We start from the raw sequence: 17,193 nt of genomic DNA, 5'->3' as shown, positions 1-17,193 counted from the left end.
TGCCTGAGGCATGGTGACCCTCAGATTGTTACCACAGAATCCCTACAGTGTGGAAGCAGGCTATTCAGCCCATCAAGTCCACACTGACTATCTGAAGATTGACCCACACATGTTCCCTATCTCCATAGTAACCATGGCTAACCCACCTAGTCTGCACATTCCTGTACAATACAGGGCAACTTAGCATGGCTAAATCCACCTAACCCACACATCTTTGGATTGTGGAAGGAAACCATTGCCTCTTCGAGTCAATTGTCCATGAATTGTGTTTATATTTGAAGTCAGCTGTATTCCTGAACTAACCTATGCAGAAAATAGCAGCCAAAACATAGAGATCAACAATGTGGTTTTGTGCAAAGGTCACTTATTTACATAAGGACATAGGTTGCCCACCCCTTTTAATATAAGGCACTGTCAGAAAGCCATGGGGAGCACATGCAAACTCCACACAGGCTGTCACCTGAGGTTGGAATCAAACCTGGATCCCTGGTGCTGTGAGGCAGCATGTGCTAACTGTTGAGACACTGTGCCACCCTCCCACCCCCAAGTTGTTTCTCTGTAATGATAGACCTAAGGTCTGGTTAGGATTATGGTGAATACTTTTTTAAAGTAGAAAATAAGTGTTGTGACACTGGTAACATTTTCAAGATCTCTGCCAGAAATGCAAAATTTGTATCTTTTCTTCATGTAGCTTTTACACTGTTGTCTCTTTGAGTCAGTTGTCCAAGAATCATGTTTATATTTGAAGTCAGCTATATTTCTGAACTAACCTGTGCAGAAAATAGCAGCCAAAATGTGGAGATAAACAACAGTGGAGTTGTGGAAAGGTCATTTATTCACATGAAGACACAAGTTGCCCACCCCTTTTCATATAAGACACTTTTTTGTAGCAAATTTTCAATGAATAGGAACATTCATAAATTCAAAATGACCTATTACATCATACAAAATAAAACTAATTTGCTATTATAAGGATATTTTTTGTACAGAATTTAATATCATACAACATTTACATCAAATAACACACCCCACCACTTGTTCAACATATAAGCAGACAAACAATGACTCCAAAGTGCATATCCTAACCTTTGTCTAAGGTAAACAGACACACTATCTGATTGGCCATCGCAACATCTGATCTTTTAAAGGGGTACATGCCCAAAATGCATGTCAAGAAAAACAGACGCATGATAATATAATTGCAACCCACAGGCAGGTAATGAGATTTAACTTTAATGACTACTAAACTGTAAGGCCATCCAACATATTAAGCACACCAAATCATTCATGGAATTTTGTGTGCTTTCCATTCTAACTCTGCTCAATGCCAGATTTTAAAACAAAAGCCTTGTGCTCTGTGTAATAACATTTGGGGCAGCATGGTGGCTCAGTGGCTAGCACTGCTGCCTCACCGCACCAGCGTCCCAGGTTCAATTCCAGCCTCGGGTGACTGTGTGGAGTTTGCGCATTCTCCCTGTGTCTGCATGGGTTTCCTCTGGGTGCTTTGGTTTCCTCCCACAGTCCAAAGATGTGCAGGTTAGGTGAATTGCCATGTTAAATTGCCCATAGTGTTCGGTGCATTAGTAAGAGGGAAATGGGTCTGGGTGGGTTACTCTTCAGAGGGTCGGTGTGGACTGGTTGGGTCGAAGGGCCTGTTTCCACACTGTAGGGAATCTAATCTAATCAATTTACTAATCATTTATGAGAATTGACTGAGCTATCAGTTGTAAGATTTCGATGAGCTTAATTTAAATCTCAAACATTGCCTGTGTTAGTTTATACATAAATAACATCAGAGTCCTAAGATGTACGGGAATTAGCAAATGTTACTAAAGGAGGGGTAATGGATTGGTGGATGAATAGATATGTAATTGGTGATTAATGAATCAGATTAAAAGTTCTATTTCCACAACAATAGAATCATCCCATATTTCCATACGGACTCAACAAGGAAAAGGTTCAGGATTAAATAGAAATTGCAAAACTCAGTAGGTCTGGCAGCAAGGGTTAACATTTTGGGTCGCGTGACCCTTGAGGAATTCTGAGGAAGGGTCACTCGACCCGAAACGTTAACTCTTGCTGCCAGACTTGCTGAGCTTTTACAGCAATTTCTGTTTTTGCTTCTGATTTCCAGCATCCACAGTTCATTCGGTTTTCAAAGATTCAGGAATGTTGGTCAAGTTTAAATTAAGAAGAACCATAATAGTGGCTGACTTAGGTGCAGCAGAAAGGATGGCTGAACAGTGTGAATTGGGTATGTAAGAGACATTTATTGTACTGTGACTGTTCCCTCATTGGTAATAATGAAACCTGATGAATGCTCACATAGAAAACATTTAAAATGGAAATGGATCATTATATGGGCAAATCTAAACAATGACTTATATAAATGAAGAAAATATGGGCAGACATTTTCAAGTGCATTTGGACTTTTCCTCAGAGCAGAATTGAGCTCACAAGCCACAGATCTCCACCTCAAATTCTCTGTTCTGAATTTACAAACAAAACTTCTATATATGAGTTGCATGTTTGATAAGTGGCAGAGGCAATTTTCAATAACATTTGGATTTTCAGTTCCTGAGATTGTATTAACTGTTGAAAGAATCAGGGAGCATTTGATTCTGAGTCAATTACCATTAGACCTGAATCTTCTTTAAAAAAATAATGCACTAACTCATTTTACGGTTTACACACAGTGTACAGTACGCTGGCAGAGTGTCTCAATGGCTCAGATTTTGCAGTGGTGATGATGAATCTGATAACATTGCTCTGCCAAAACTTGCAGCCACTTGTGGAGGAAGGATAGACAATGCTGGACACACTCAGCTGGTCAGTGGGGAGGGAAAAATGAATTTCGTCATCATTGCCTGATAGATTGGGCAAGGTTAAATCCACTGGATCACAACATAAAGATGCACTTTAGTCTGTTGGTACCAGTAAAGCCCACTATTAAGTTTGTCTGTGCCTGCATGATGTCAATGAGTCTCTGCAATGGGACCTGTGACAGCAATTATCACTGGGCCCAGAAATTTGTGGAGAACCTCAGCAGGTCTGGCAGTATCTGTGGAGAGAAAGCAGAGTTAACATTTTGAGTGCAGTGAATCTTCTTCAGAACATGTCTGTGTGGAGTTTGCACATTCTCCCTGTTCCGGTGTGGCCTTCATCCGGGTGCTGCGGTTTCCTCCCACGGTCCAACGATGTGCAGCTTAGGTGGACTGGCAATGGGAAATGCAGGATTACAGGGATAGGGCGGGAGGAGTGGGTCTGGGTTGGATGCTGATCGGAGGGTGGACTCGATGGGCTGAATGGCCTGCTTCCATGCTGTAGGGATTCCAAGGAAGCCCCAGTGGAATTGTTGGCGGCTCAAGGACAAGTCGGTAGTTGCACGGCTCCGTTGTGCCTCCGAAGGTCACCAAATAAACACTGCAGCCTAAACAGAGGGATCCCTCTTTTGAGAGGTAGCAGCGCCCAGTTCAAACATCGGGGAAGGGAGGTGGAGCAGGGAGGAAAAGAGGATGACTGCTGAAAGACAAACCCTGCCCTCCACCATCTCTCCCAACGACTCCCCTCTTTACTACTCTCCCTACCTTTTAGAAGTGTGTTCATCTTTATACCCTTCGAAATATATAGTAAAATAGGGCATAGTCAGCATGGTTTAATCAAGGGGAGGTCATGCCTGACAAATCTATTAAAGTACTCTGAGGAGGTAACAAGAAGGTTAGATCAAGGAGAGCCAATGGATGTTATCTACCTGGACTTCAAGAAGGTCTTTGACAAGGTGCCGCACAGGAGGCTACTGAGTAAGATAAGAGCCCATGGAGTTAGAGGCAAGGTGCTAGCATAGATAGAAGCTTGGCTGTCTGGCAGAAAGCAGAGAGTAAGGATAAAAGGGTCCTTCTCAGGATGGTAGCCCGTGACAAGTGGTATTCTGTAAGGCTCAGTATTGGGAGCACAACTTTTCACTTTATACATTAACAATCTAGATGAAGGAACTGAGGGCATTCTGGCCTAGTTTAAGACAAAGATAGGTGGAGGGACAGGGAAGGCTGCAGAAGGATTTGGACAGTGGGCAAAGAAGTGGCAGATGGAGTACAATGTGGGAAAGTGAGGTCATGCACCTTGGTAGGAAGAATAGAGGCAAAGACTATTTTCTAAATGGGGAAAAAACTCATAAGTCTGAAGTGTAAAGAGACTTGAGAGTTCTATTCCAGGATTCTGTCAAGGTAAACTTACAGGTTGAGTCAGCAGTTAAGAAAGCAAATCCATTGTTGACATTTATTTTGAGAGGACTTGAAAGTAAAAGCAGGGTTATACTTCTGAGGCTCTATAAGGCTCTGGATAATGTACACAGTTTTGGGCCCTGGAGCAGGTTCAGAGGAGGTTCAGGTGAATAGTCCCAGGAGTGAAAAGCTTAACATATGAGGTATGTTGAGGACTCTGGATCTATACTTGATGGAATTTAGAAGGATGAGCTATTTGAAACTTACAGAATACTGAACGGTTTGGACAGCGTGGATGTTGGGAAGATGTTTCCATTGGTAGGAAAGATTAGGACCCGAGAGCATAGCCTTACAGTGAAGGGAAGACCTTTTAGAATGGAGATTACAAAAAACAGGGAGTGGTAAATCTATGGAATTCACTGCCACAGAAGGCGGTCGAGGGCAGGTCATTGAGTATATTTAAGGCAGAGATATCTAGGTTCTTGATTGTCAAGGGGATCAAGGGTTATGGGGAAGAAGTGGGTGAGTGAGGTTGAGAAACTTATCAGCCATAATTGAATGGCAGGACAGACTTGATGGGCTGAATGGCCAGTTTCTGCTCCTATGTCTTATGGTCATGTATCTTGTTTTAATTCTGTCTGAATTCAATTGAACCAATTTATTCCGCTGCCTGAAAATTCAATTGAAAAGTGACTGATAAAAAGTGCTTTCAAATTCTTGATATTTTTTTGTCTGAATACTTCATTGCTGCTGACTTGCTTTCCAGGATCACTGTTCCGGTTAGCAGATTTAAAATTCCCTGGGGAAAGGTCAAGGTCGCATTGTAGAGACTGCACAATCCTTCAGGGCAGGTTTGTTCAAGGTCAGGGGCGAATGCGATTTCTTCACCGCATCCACAAAATCTGGGCCATTGTGGTACGGTAGTAGGAGGATCCACAGTGAAGCGTTTGGCTCTGAACCAAGACAAGATTACAATTTTCACTTAGTGGTGGTCGGATATGAATAATTGTCTTCTTCAAAAAATATAAAGTATTCAAAGCTATTTAGAAAATAAACACGTTGTTCAAAGAATGTAGACAGAGTAGCATTTACAGTGAGTTTGTCTTGCAAGTCTAGCTAGCTGTAAGTGACTAAAGTACAACCAGAAATATTTTCACAGCATCACATCCGACTCCCTGCCACTGGCAACTATTAGCATCAATCGACAAGTGTAGGCTATGTAATGCAACACCTGACAAAACAGTTAACACAGATTTTAACAAGGTCACTTTGCCATCGTTTTACCAGTGATGCCTGCTTTTTGTTGTGACAATCTAGTCACAAATACTGTTCTCATGTGAGTTTTTAAAAGACTCCTATCTGCTGTTGACCGATTCACGATACCATAACCAGCCATTCCAAGTTGTGACAAATGGGGTGACTATTTACTGAATAATTATTTTGCTTGGCAAAAAGACAAGCTCTCAAGAGGCCCGTGTTTTAGGGAGAAAGATCACTGCGGAACGTGCAGTGGGTCTACAAAACCTCTCCAGTGTTTCGACTGACGATCTGTAATCTTCCTTCTGGTGGGTTCCTATGAACAGGACTTAGTGTCTCAGTGAGAAGGAAGGATGAATCAGGATTTTTAAATTTTTTTTTTAGTTTGCTGTCAGCTTGCAACAGCTTTCTTTGTGGCATTCACCTCGTTCTGCATTGCAGGGATTCTGCTATACTTCAGCCAAGCGCCCTCCCGGCACCCATTTCTCTTGGGCATGGATGAGCCACCAGTTGAATGAACATTTGCCCTTTGCCCACAGATGTGCCGTGGGGGTATGTCCAATTTGCAGCCCTCGTGTTGTCTGCCTCTGCAACTGTCCTTGGTTACCGCGGTAACTGGATGTTGGGGAGGTCTGAGAGGCCGCTAGTGTTGCTCTGTGTCCCGCGGGTTTGGTGTTGTGAGAGGTAGCCCAAGTTCACCTGTGGTGCTGATCCCAGGAAAAGAGGCTGCGATTGGTCACCTTGCATCATTCCACTCAGTGGCACTTGCTAAACAAACAAAAAAACATTTTGTCACCAATTGATTAATTCCAACTCCACATCAAAAACATCAGTTTGTAAGAGAAAGGTTTTCAAGTCCCCATCGCTTCCATCTACTTTTTCCCAAGAGCTGTAACCTGCCGAAGTATAGAAGATGGGAGCACCAATAGGCCATTCAGCCCATCAAGCCTGTTCCAACCTTCAAGACAATCATGATTGATCCTCTGTCTCAATGGCACATGACAGCTCTCCCCTCATATGTCTTGGCACCTTTAGCTTCAAGAAATCTATCTCTTCCTTATGCATTTTCAGTAACTTCACCTCCACAGCTCTCTGTGGTAGAAAATTCCACAGGTTCCCTAGCTTCTGAGTGAAGAATTTTTTTACCATTTCAATCTGACATGTCAGACTCTGTATTTGGAGACCCCTCATTCTGAACTTCCTAACAAAGATGGGGGAAAACATCATCCCTGGATTAGCCTACCCAACTCTGTCAGAACTTTATACATTTCACTGAGATCTCCTCTTGTATTTTTCCAAACTACAGTAATTAGAGCCAAATCAATCTCTCATTGGACAAAGGTGCCATCCCAGAAATTAGTCTGGGTGAACTGATGCTGCACTCCCTCTACAGAAGTACATCTTGAATTGCACACAGTGCTCTCGCCATTAACATGACCCAAACTGGCTGCCATAATGAAGATCAAGCCTCGATTTTGTGTCTCACACCTTATGGCATAGCGCAAGGTAAGAAAACAGGGGATGTAGCCACATTGCATCTGCATTTGGAAAGCAGGTGGGTCATTGCATCACCAAGTGGCTGAGAATTTGGGGTTTTAAAAACAAATTATTGCAGTGTGACCAATGAGGCCACCTCAAAAGCATTTAGACAATGCAGAAGGGATTTGCTAGATCTACACCAGACGAGGGACTTCAGTTATGTGGAGAGAGTCAATGAAACTGGGACCTTTCTCCTGAAATCAGAAAATTACAGGGGGAAGTGACAGAAGTGTTGAAAATCATGAATTATTTTGACAAGCGGAAACAAAGGGGAAGAGCAGAATCTTCTGGAAGCAATGGGAGTCACAGCTGCAGGCAGGTCAGACCCTGCTTCAATAGGCTCACCACATCGTGTCCCACTCAGGCACTTACCAGGCCAGCAGCCAGCCTTCCCCAGGACACATGAGCAAAAGGCTGAAAAGTGACAGTGAATCAGAGCCAGCAATGATGTGGGGAATGATGCAGGAAAGAGATTCCAGCGCCTTGGGTCCTAGGCAACTGAAGGCACACCACTAATGAAGATGTGATCAAAATTAGATCTAATCAAGAGGCCAGAATTAGATGGTTGCAGACATCTCAGAGAGGGGAATGTCTGGAGGAAATTACAGAGTTGTTGGGGAGCAAGGGGTCGGGTAGAAAACTGGAAATAAGGATGAAACTTTTGAAAAAAATTGTTTCTCTGAGAACTGCTGTCGATCATTAAGCATGGGGATAACCTGTTACAGATGCTGTTGAGTTTAGACTGGGTAGAATGTGTGATCAGCCAGAAGTGCATTGGAATCCTTTAAATCTAGAAGTAAAAAAGGCATGTATGAGGATTTCAGCAGCAAAACAGCTGAGGCAAGCATGAAGTCAAGCAATGTGACAGAGTGGGGAAAATCATCAAATGTTCATCTTTGAATTACATATGTCACCAATGGTGTGAAAAGATTGGCTTAGTTTCAGACCATTGGCAGAAAGAGAGATGGAATCAATAGCTAGGGAATGGAATTTGCAAGGGGGAGTAAAAACAATCTATTCAATTTTCCCAATGTTTAATTGAAGGAAATAGATGGCAAAGGGGAGGGGACTGAGGATAGATCCATTGGGAAAAGGCAGCTGAGGTAAGGAAGCAAGAGCAGGAAGCATCATCATTGTAGGTGACTTTCGGACTGTGACTGGACAGTTAAGGATGGAACTAGGAAATGCAGTTCCATCAAGCTGGACAAGTGGAGGGGCATTGGAGCCCCTCCCCTCCATGGTCAACAATGTTAAAAGCTACAGACTGGTTCAGGAAGATGAGAAGAAGGGAAGCAATAGTTCACCTTTGTCCCAATAACACATTGTACCTTTGAGAGAATCACTTGGTTCTGTAGCAGCAATATAATACTAATTGAGAGATGACTTTGTGAGAAAACTGAGCATAGATTAGTGAGGCAATAATATATTCAAGGACCCTCAAGGGGTTGTTGATGGGGTGATAGTTTGCAAAACTGGAATTATCAAAGTTTTTTTCTTAAACAAAATCAACGTCAGTTTAAAACTTAGTTTCCCTTGTTTTGAAGGGAAATAAATTCTCATGAATTTTCTTGCGTCAATGAGATCGCAGAATATTCCGCTGCTGGTAAGACTGCTAGCTGCCTGCTTCCTGAAAGTACTGTTTCCCATTGTGGTTTACAGACTGTGATGGGACTTGGTACCTGAAGATATTGATGTTGCTGCTGAAGCTGCAGGGGATGATGGCTGTGTTGCTGTTGAATAGAGGCTTGCTGGTGTGAAGAGAAACCTGGATGCTGGATGGCCATGGAACTTGGAGAAGGGACGATGATTGCACTACAGCTGGTTGGCTGCATTGTTAGTGCCGTCAGCATCTGCTGATCTTGGATAAATCTGAAAATACAGAATTCACAAAGTAGGATTCACTGAACATCTGATACACTTAAGAATTGTTCAATGTATCTAATTGGTTTAACATGATCTGGTCAGTGATAACCCGCAGCAGACCAATTGTTTACACATCGATGTAACAATAACTTAAATTGTTTAAAGGAATGCTAGATAGTAGAGTTTTTCAGGGCCTCTGTGATACTCCAGTTTCATATGTGGTTGTCAGTGCACAAACTAAGCATTAAATATCCATAATCACAATGTAAAAAAAAAATCTGGAATTAAGAGTCTAATGATAACAGTGAAATTGTTGTCAATTGTTGGAAAGCCCCAAATGGTTCACTAATGTCCTTTAAGAAGGAAACTGTCACACTTTGACTCCGGCATATATCAGGTGAATAGCAAAGTTCTTTTCCCAAAGCTGGGTGATTTCAAAACTAGGGAACATGTTTTTAAAGTGAGATAAGAAAGAGTTGAAAAGGACATGAGGGCCAACATTTTTTACACAGGAATGCTTCATGTGTGGAATAAACTGCTGGAGAAAATAATGGATGCAGGTACAGTTACAACATTTAAAAGACATTTGGATGGGTTTGGAGGGATATGGGCTAAATGCAGGCAAGTGGGAATAGATTCTCTACAATGTGGAAACAGGTCCTTCGGCCCAACAAGTCCACACTGACCCTCCAAAGAGAAACCCACCCAGACCCATTTCCCTCTGACTAATGCACCTAACACTACAGGAAATTTAGCATGGCCAATTCACCTGACCTGCACATCTTCGGGATAGTTTAGTTTGGGAACATGATTAGGGTTGACTAGTTGGGCCAAAGGGTTTGTTTCCACATTATATGACTCTAGATATCTTCCTGAAGGACATTCCTAAACCAATTAGTAATTTAATGACAGGCCTGTAGTTTCATGGTCATTATTAATGAGGCTAACATTTTATTCCAGATGTAGTGACTCAGTGAATTTAAATTCCCCAAGCTGCCATGGTAGATAGAAGCACATGTTTCCAAACCAGTTCCAAGTCTTGCATTACTCGTCTACATTTCAGAAGAGAAAGTGCTGGAAGTCTTAGAAAACATGAAGGAGGATAAAGTCTCCAAGACCTGATCAAGTGTATCCCAGGATGTTATGGTAAATTAGGGAGGACATTGTGGGCCCCCTAGCAGAAATATTTGTGTCATCTATAACCATGGGGGGGGGGGGGTGCAGCAGGACTGGATGGTGGCTAACATTGTGCCTTTATTTAAGAAAGGCAGTAGGGAGAAGCTTGGGAACTATTGACCTGTGAGCCCAACATTGGTAATGGGCACGTTTTGAAGGTGATTCTGAAAGATCAGATTTGCATGCATTTAGAGAGACTAGGATGAGTAGGAATAGTAAGCATGGATTTGTGCGAGGGAAATCATTACCACTGTGACACTGTCTCATTGGACATAAGTAATTTGCATCTGGTATCAGTAATAGATATTTGTACAGAGCTGGACTCAATGGCGGTTCCACCATAGAACACACCAGATGGCCTCCTTCTTTAGAGACCGCAATTTCTCTTCCCACGTGGTTAAAGATGCCCCCAAACCATCCTCATCCACATCCCGCACCTCCGCCCTCAGACCCAACCCCTCCAACCGCAACAAGGACAGAACGCCCCTGGTGCTCACCTTCCACCCTACCAACCTTCGCATAAACCAAATCATCCGCCGACATTTCCGCCACCTCCAAACAGACCCCACCACCAGGGATATATTTCCCTCCCCACCCCTCTCCGCCTTCCGCAAAGACCGTGACTACCTGGTCAGGTCCATGCCCCCCTACGACCCACCCTCCCATCCTGGCACATTCCCCTGCCACCGCAGGAACTGTAAAACCTGCGCCCACACCTCCTCCGCATCGAAAGAGCAGGGAAATTCGCTCCTTGATATCGCTCCTCCCAGACTTGCAGGTCCTGGGCCTCCTCCACTGCCGCTCCCTCACCACCAGACGCCTGGAGGAAGAACGCCTTATCTTCCGCCTCGGAACACTTCAACCCCAGGGCATCAGTGTGGATTTCAACAGTTTCCTCATTTCCCGTTCCCCCACCTCATCCTAGCTTCTAACCTCCAGAAACTCGATCCCCTGACCTGTCCGGACTTGTCCGACCTGCCCAGCTCGTTTTCCACCTATCCACTCCACCCTCTCTTCCCTGACCTATCACCTTCATCTCCTTCCCCACTGACCTATTGTACTCTATGCCACTCTCTCCCCACCCCTACCCTCCTCTAGCTTATCTCTCCACGCTTCAGGTTCTCTGCCTTTATTCCTGATGAAGGGCTTTTGCCCGAAACGTCGATTTTGCCTGTCCTCGGATGCTGCCTGAATTGCTGTGCTCTTCCAGCACCACTGATCCAGAATCAATACAATCACTGGTGAAATAAAACAAAGAACTGCAGATGCTACCATTCTGAAACAAAATTAGAAACTGCTGGAGAGCTCAGCATCTGCGGAGAGAGAAACAAAGTTAATGTTTCAGGTCCAGTGATCCTTCTTCTGAACACATCAGTATAACAACATGGTTCACGGTGATTTCCAGACTCTTGCATCCAGTGCTTTCAGGAGCCTGCTGTATATTTATCCAGCAATGTTCTGAGACAATATTGAAATGCTTACTTGGCTTGTTCTCTTGCTGTGTTATTCTGAGATGGCTGTTCCGTCCCACTGTTGTTTGGCATTATGGGATGAATGGGTTGATTAAAAAATAATCTGGAAAAGAGCCAAGTGAAAAATAACAGTAAAACGTCTCTTTCCTCTTTGTGGAAGGTGTGTGTGGAATATTCTTCACTCGGCTGATAGGTATTGGCTGCTGAACAGAGCTGTACTGTCTCGGAGCAGTTCAGGTTAGGTTCTGGACATTGGATGTAACGTTTATGTACATGAGCAAAACTGTAATGTTGAGTTACAACCTTAAATGGACCACTAGCAATATTTAATAAAGGCAAAAACTGCAAATACTGGAGATCTGAAATAAAAACAAGATGGAGGAATATCTCATTAGGTTTGGCAGCATCTGTGAGGGGAGAAACTGAGTTAATGTTTGGAGTCAAATATGAACCATTCAAACAACTACTTTACTGGAGGTAGTGGTATTGTGGTCATAATGCTAGTAATGCAGAGCTCCAAGCTAACGTTCTGGAGTCATAGCTTTGAGACCTAAATGGTGACATTTGACTTCAATAATATTTGAAACTTAAAAAGAAGCTGGCCTAATAGCAACCATGGTAATGCTTGTCGTAAAAATTCATCTGGTTCACTAATGCCCTTTAGGGAAGGAAATCTGCCATTCTTACCCTGTCTGGCCTACATGTGGCTCCAGATCCATAGCAATGTGACTCTTCATCTTCTTCTAAAATGGCCCTGGCAAGCTATTCAGGTCAAGTGACAAAGCAGCTGCTTGATTGGCACCACATCCACAAGCATCCACTTCCTCCACCACTGATGCTCAGTAGCAGCAGTGTGTACCATCTACAAGATGCAAGGCAGAAATTCGCCAAAGATCCACACCTTTCAAACCCATGACCACCTCCATCTAGAAGGACAAGGGCAGCAGATACATGAGAATACCACCACCTGCAAGTTCCCTTCCCAGCCACTCACCATCCTTGGGAATATATTGCCATTCCTTCACTGTCACTGGGCCAAAATCCTGGAATTCTCTACCTAAGGGCATTGTGGGTCAACTCATAGGTGGTGGACTGCAGTGATTCAAGAAGGCAGCTCACCACCACCTTCTCAAGAGCAACTAGGGATGGGCAATAAGTGCTGGTCCAGACAAGTCCCACATCCCACAAGTGAACAAAATAAAAGAAACAGGCAATAAATGCTGGACCAGCCAGTGACACTCACATCCCATGTAAATAAAAAAAATCTCATTTCTCTCTCTACTGATGTTGCCAGACTGGCTGGGTATTTCCAGCACCTCCTGTTTTTATTACTAAAAACCGTTCTTTCCAGTTTACAACCTTAATGACAACTTTCCACAGATAGATACAAGTATGGACTACTTTCTAAATGGTGAGAAAATTCATAAAGCCAAAGTACAAAGGGATCTGGGAGTGCTAGTCGAGGATTCTCTAAAGGTAAACATGATTAAGAAAGCGAATGCAATGTTGTCATTTATCTCAAGAGAGGTGGAATATAAAAGCAGCAATGTGCTACTGAGACTTTATAAAGCTCTGGTTAGGCCCCATTTGGAGTACTGTGTCCAGTTTTGGGCCCCACACCTCAGGAGGGACATACTGGCACTGGAGCGTGTCCAGCGGAGATTTACACGGATGATCCCTGGAATGGTAAGTCTAACATATGAGGAACGGCTGAGGATCCTGGGATTGTATTCATTGGTGTTTAGAAGGTTAAGGGGAAATCTAACAGAAACTTACAAGATAATACATAGCTTGGAAAGGGTGGACGCTCAGAAATTGTTTCCGTTAGGCGAGGAGACTAGGACCCGTGGGCACAGCCTTAGAGCTAGAGGGGGGTCAATTCAGAACAGAAATGCGGAGACATTTCTTCAGCCAGAGAGTGGTGGGCCTGTGGAAATCATTGCCGTGGAGTGCAGTGGAGGCCGGGACGCTAAATGGCTTCAAGGCAGAGATTGATAAATTCTTGATGTCACAAGGAATTAAGGGTTACAGGGAGAATGAGAGTAAGTGGAATTGAAATGCCCATCAGCCATGATTGAATGGCGGAGTGGACTCGATGGGCCGAATGGCCTTACTTCCATTCCTATGTCTTATGGTCTTATACAGTGACATTGACTAAATATACTTGCAAATTGTCACTACATGATAAAAGTAATTCAACGTTTAATAACATCTGACAGGTTTCATAATTATGCCAGTTTTCCACAACAGCAATATACAAGCATTGAAGTGCTTCTGAATATATATTATTTGCAGGATTTAAAAAGAACATGATGGGAGACCAAGCTTAATTTAGTGCTGACCAAATGCCAAATGACATTATTCATTGATGGAAAAAGAGACACGTTGTTCAGGTTTTTAATTTTTCACTCATTGGGACAAATGCAAGAATGCCAAATGTCAAAGGATCACAACAGTTTGTACTGCAGGAGAACATGGTGCTGGTTGGTTGGCAAGTTGACTTGGCTCGTCAAAAGATTGTCATACAGATAGCAAAGGGAACTATAGGATCCCTACACTCTGAATGAGTTCAAAAAATAATTATTTAGCACCTGTTAAACTTGAAATGTTCAAAGAGAGAGAAGTGGGCATTGGAATATAGTACATGAGGAAGGGAGGGAGAGTCAAAGGCAAGGTCCAGCAGATGTTTACCTTAATGAAAAGATTAGCAAGATGAGGTGGTTTTGGAAGGGAATTACCAAGGACAGGAGGGTAATTCCTGCAAGTTTGGTTGCTGTTGAGGGAATGAGGCTGCCTGGGACACAAACTGGACTGTTCAGTCAGACAGATTGGCAAAATACATTGGTGCCTGTGGTATAGATGAGACTCTTCAAATAGAGTTGACCAGAACATGGAACGATTTGTAAATAAGGGCAGGAATCATCAAGTGGGTCTTGGCTTCAATGGGAAAGTGGTGATTGGTTTGCAACACTTTGTGGGAAAGGCCATGGGTTACAGAGTTCTGATTGACATGCGATGGAGGAGAGGGTTAATTAGTGTGCAGCTGAGCAATTTGTGTCCTCATATGCGAGTATGCATGTGGGTGAGATTTGAAAGTCATGAGGGGCACATTTATTACACAGAGGGTGGTTCGCATGTGGAATGAACTTCCTGAGGAAGTGGTGGATCTGGTTACAATTACAACGTTTAAAAGACATGTGGATAAGTACATGAATAAGAAACGTTTGGAGGGATGTGGGCCAGGAAAGTGGGACTAGTTTAGTTTGGGATTATATTTGGCATGGACTGGTTGGATCAAAGGGTCCGTTTACATGCCCTATGACTCTATTACTCTGTGACTTCAGGAGCAAGATAATGGAAATAGTTTCGATGGTGACAGAAAACACAGCTCAGGGTTGAAGAGGAGAACAAGCTCCAGCCTCTGCCAAGGTGCACAATCAGGGAGGCTGGTGGAGGGAGAACTGGGCAATAACAAAACACAAACACTATGGTCTCAATGATGCCTACAGCATTCATCCAAACATTATGTTTGGCAAACTGTTGCATCTTAGTGTAACAGTCATTATCATTTAGACCCAGAGCCTGTGAGTGATGTAGCCAAAGGGTCATATTTCGATGAGGACAGCAGTAAGGATAGCTCCTATGCTAACATGTTGACCCATGCAAATATGGGCTAAGAATCCAATAAAGGTATTAGAAAATAGAGTCATCTACAAGGTAAGAGGTTGCAGTCAAAATGTTGCAGGATTGTAAACTATGATGCAGTTACAGATTAATCTTGTGACCAAAGTAGTCTTAGTGGGAACAGCAAATAAAAATAGAACTGATCTGTTATAGACGTCAGATCATCTGTCATATAGACAAAAGTAACAGCTCTCAAAGTCGATCATATTTCTATATGGAACTCTTGAGGGACTGTGCTCTGGAAACAGTGCAACATACCAATAGGTACTTTAGAGGAATGTAGCCCTGTGGTTAACTTTAAGAACTCATTGGTCTGTTTGCTGAATCATTTAAATAATCTAACCAGCAATAGGAATAAGTTCTGAGCTGAGAAAGATCCTGGTTTTATTTATTAACTCTTACTTTACGGACAGATGTGGAGTTTGTATCCTTTGAAATATTAGTAACGTTAGAAAGTGTGGTCTTGTTAAGTTGTAGCAATCAACTTTGGACACTGCTCTGGCTACTGCATGTGATTCAAATTAATTGGTCTTTCCTCAGCTATCAACGTATGCAACAATTGTACCTGAGTTGTCGGTCGTGCCCATATTCTGGAGTTGAGTGGCTCTGACTAACGTCAGACGGTAGTGGAATAGGACAGGGCACTGTCGGAGTCTGGGCAAACATCATGGGGTTACCGAAGAGTGGCGTGACCCGACTGGTATGTGAGTGAATTTGCAAACTGGCTTGTTGCAGTTGACTTCCTTTCACGAATTGCTGCTGAACCTGCAGAAAATGAACGATGAGTTAACTCTTGTACGGTAGGTTTCCAATTACAAAGTGTTTGTTCCCAATGGAATTAGGCATGCTGCCATTAAAGAGGAACTACCCTGATTCATCCAGTGTCAAGCCATTATTGGGACAGTCATTTTATTTTTAAACAAGCAGATATCACTGGTAAAGCAGTACAAACTTCATCGCATCTGTTGTATATTTTGCCTAATTCTGAAACAATTTGACTCCACTATGTAACATACTGCAATGACAGTTCACCTGACAGAGGGGCAGTGCTCTGAAAGCTTGTGATCTCAAATAAATCTGTTGCACTATAACCTGGTGTTGTCAGACTTCTGACTTTACCCAGTCTGATAGCAGTTTAGATTCACCCATCTGATCTGCAGCTCACCAACGGTTATACTCTGAAATAAAAGGTAGGGAGGAGGGACTTGGGGGAGGGGCGTCGGAAATGTGATAGGTGGAAAGAGGTCAAGGTGAGGGTGATAGGTCAGACTGGGGGGGGGGCGGAGAGGGCGGGAAGAAGATTGCAGGTTAGGAAGGCGGTGCTGAATTCGCAGGTTAGGAAGGCAGTGCAGGTTAGGAAAGCTTCCCTCATTCCTGAAGAAGGGCTAATGCCCGAAACGTCGATTCTCCTGTTCCCTAGATGATGCCTGACCTGCTGCGCTTTTCCAGCAACACATTTCCATCTATCAACTCTTAATGATGCCTGGTATCTTCATGTGCCATACCTGTCTCTCAAGGATTAGCCTGTTCAGCTATCAGCCAAAGTGTGCAGTGTGAAGGCATCCTCACCACCCCAATCTTAATGGATATATTAATGTATGGCCATCATCCTTCATAGCTGGAAGAATATTAAGGACAAATAGTTGGGTGAATATTTAATAACCACCAGAAGAACATCAGCATTTAATACACAACCATTATAAACAGACATCAATCCCAAAGGAACTGCTACAAGGAGCTCAAGCCACCTATTCCAGATGCAACACATGTACAATAAACTAAAGTCAGAATTAACACACTGTTGAGGAATACAAGGGGCCTTGTAGCTGTGCTGTTGCTGTGAGCTGCAAAGAGAAATCGTATATTTTCCCTCTCCAACATCAAGTGTCAGCCAGTTGCTCTGAGCCAGTGGAATTTAAATGCAGGCCCAGAATTTAAACAATCTGGGTCTCAAACTGATAATAAGAGAGGGGTACTGGTGG

The 17,193-nt window shown here is 43.2% G+C and overlaps 1 protein-coding gene and 1 long non-coding RNA gene across 8 annotated transcripts in view; one reads left to right on the top strand and one right to left on the bottom strand.

The window, feature by feature from the left end:
* Positions 1–2,077: 2,077 nt before the first annotated feature.
* npas2 (neuronal PAS domain protein 2) overlaps positions 2,078–17,193 on the bottom strand; it is a 268,594-nt gene continuing 253,478 nt past the window's right edge. For 5 of the 7 annotated variants that reach the window (XM_043705131.1, XM_043705132.1, XM_043705130.1 and 2 more), the window contains 4 exons: positions 15,777–15,976; positions 11,538–11,630; positions 8,696–8,885; positions 4,763–6,245 (listed from right to left, as the gene is read on the bottom strand). In XM_043705131.1, coding sequence (XP_043561066.1) covers positions 6,081–6,245; positions 8,696–8,885; positions 11,538–11,630; positions 15,777–15,976 — 648 coding nt within the window. In that variant the 3' untranslated portion in view covers positions 4,763–6,080. Of the gene's footprint in view, positions 3,062–4,762; positions 6,246–8,695; positions 8,886–11,537; positions 11,631–15,776; positions 15,977–17,193 lie in introns of those variants that run through there. The other 2 variants (XM_043705135.1, XM_043705134.1) reach the window with 2 other exon arrangements.
* Positions 15,829–17,193, top strand: part of LOC122557423 — an 18,693-nt gene continuing 17,328 nt past the window's right edge. Inside the window, exon 1 of the long non-coding RNA XR_006313824.1 lies at positions 15,829–15,911. This is a non-coding gene — a long non-coding RNA (uncharacterized LOC122557423). The remainder of the gene's footprint in view (positions 15,912–17,193) is intronic.

Source organism: Chiloscyllium plagiosum, chromosome 15 (assembly GCF_004010195.1).
Source record: "Chiloscyllium plagiosum isolate BGI_BamShark_2017 chromosome 15, ASM401019v2, whole genome shotgun sequence".
Classification (NCBI taxonomy): Eukaryota; Metazoa; Chordata; class Chondrichthyes; order Orectolobiformes; family Hemiscylliidae; genus Chiloscyllium; species Chiloscyllium plagiosum.
This window is presented reverse-complemented; position numbering and strand designations above follow the sequence as displayed.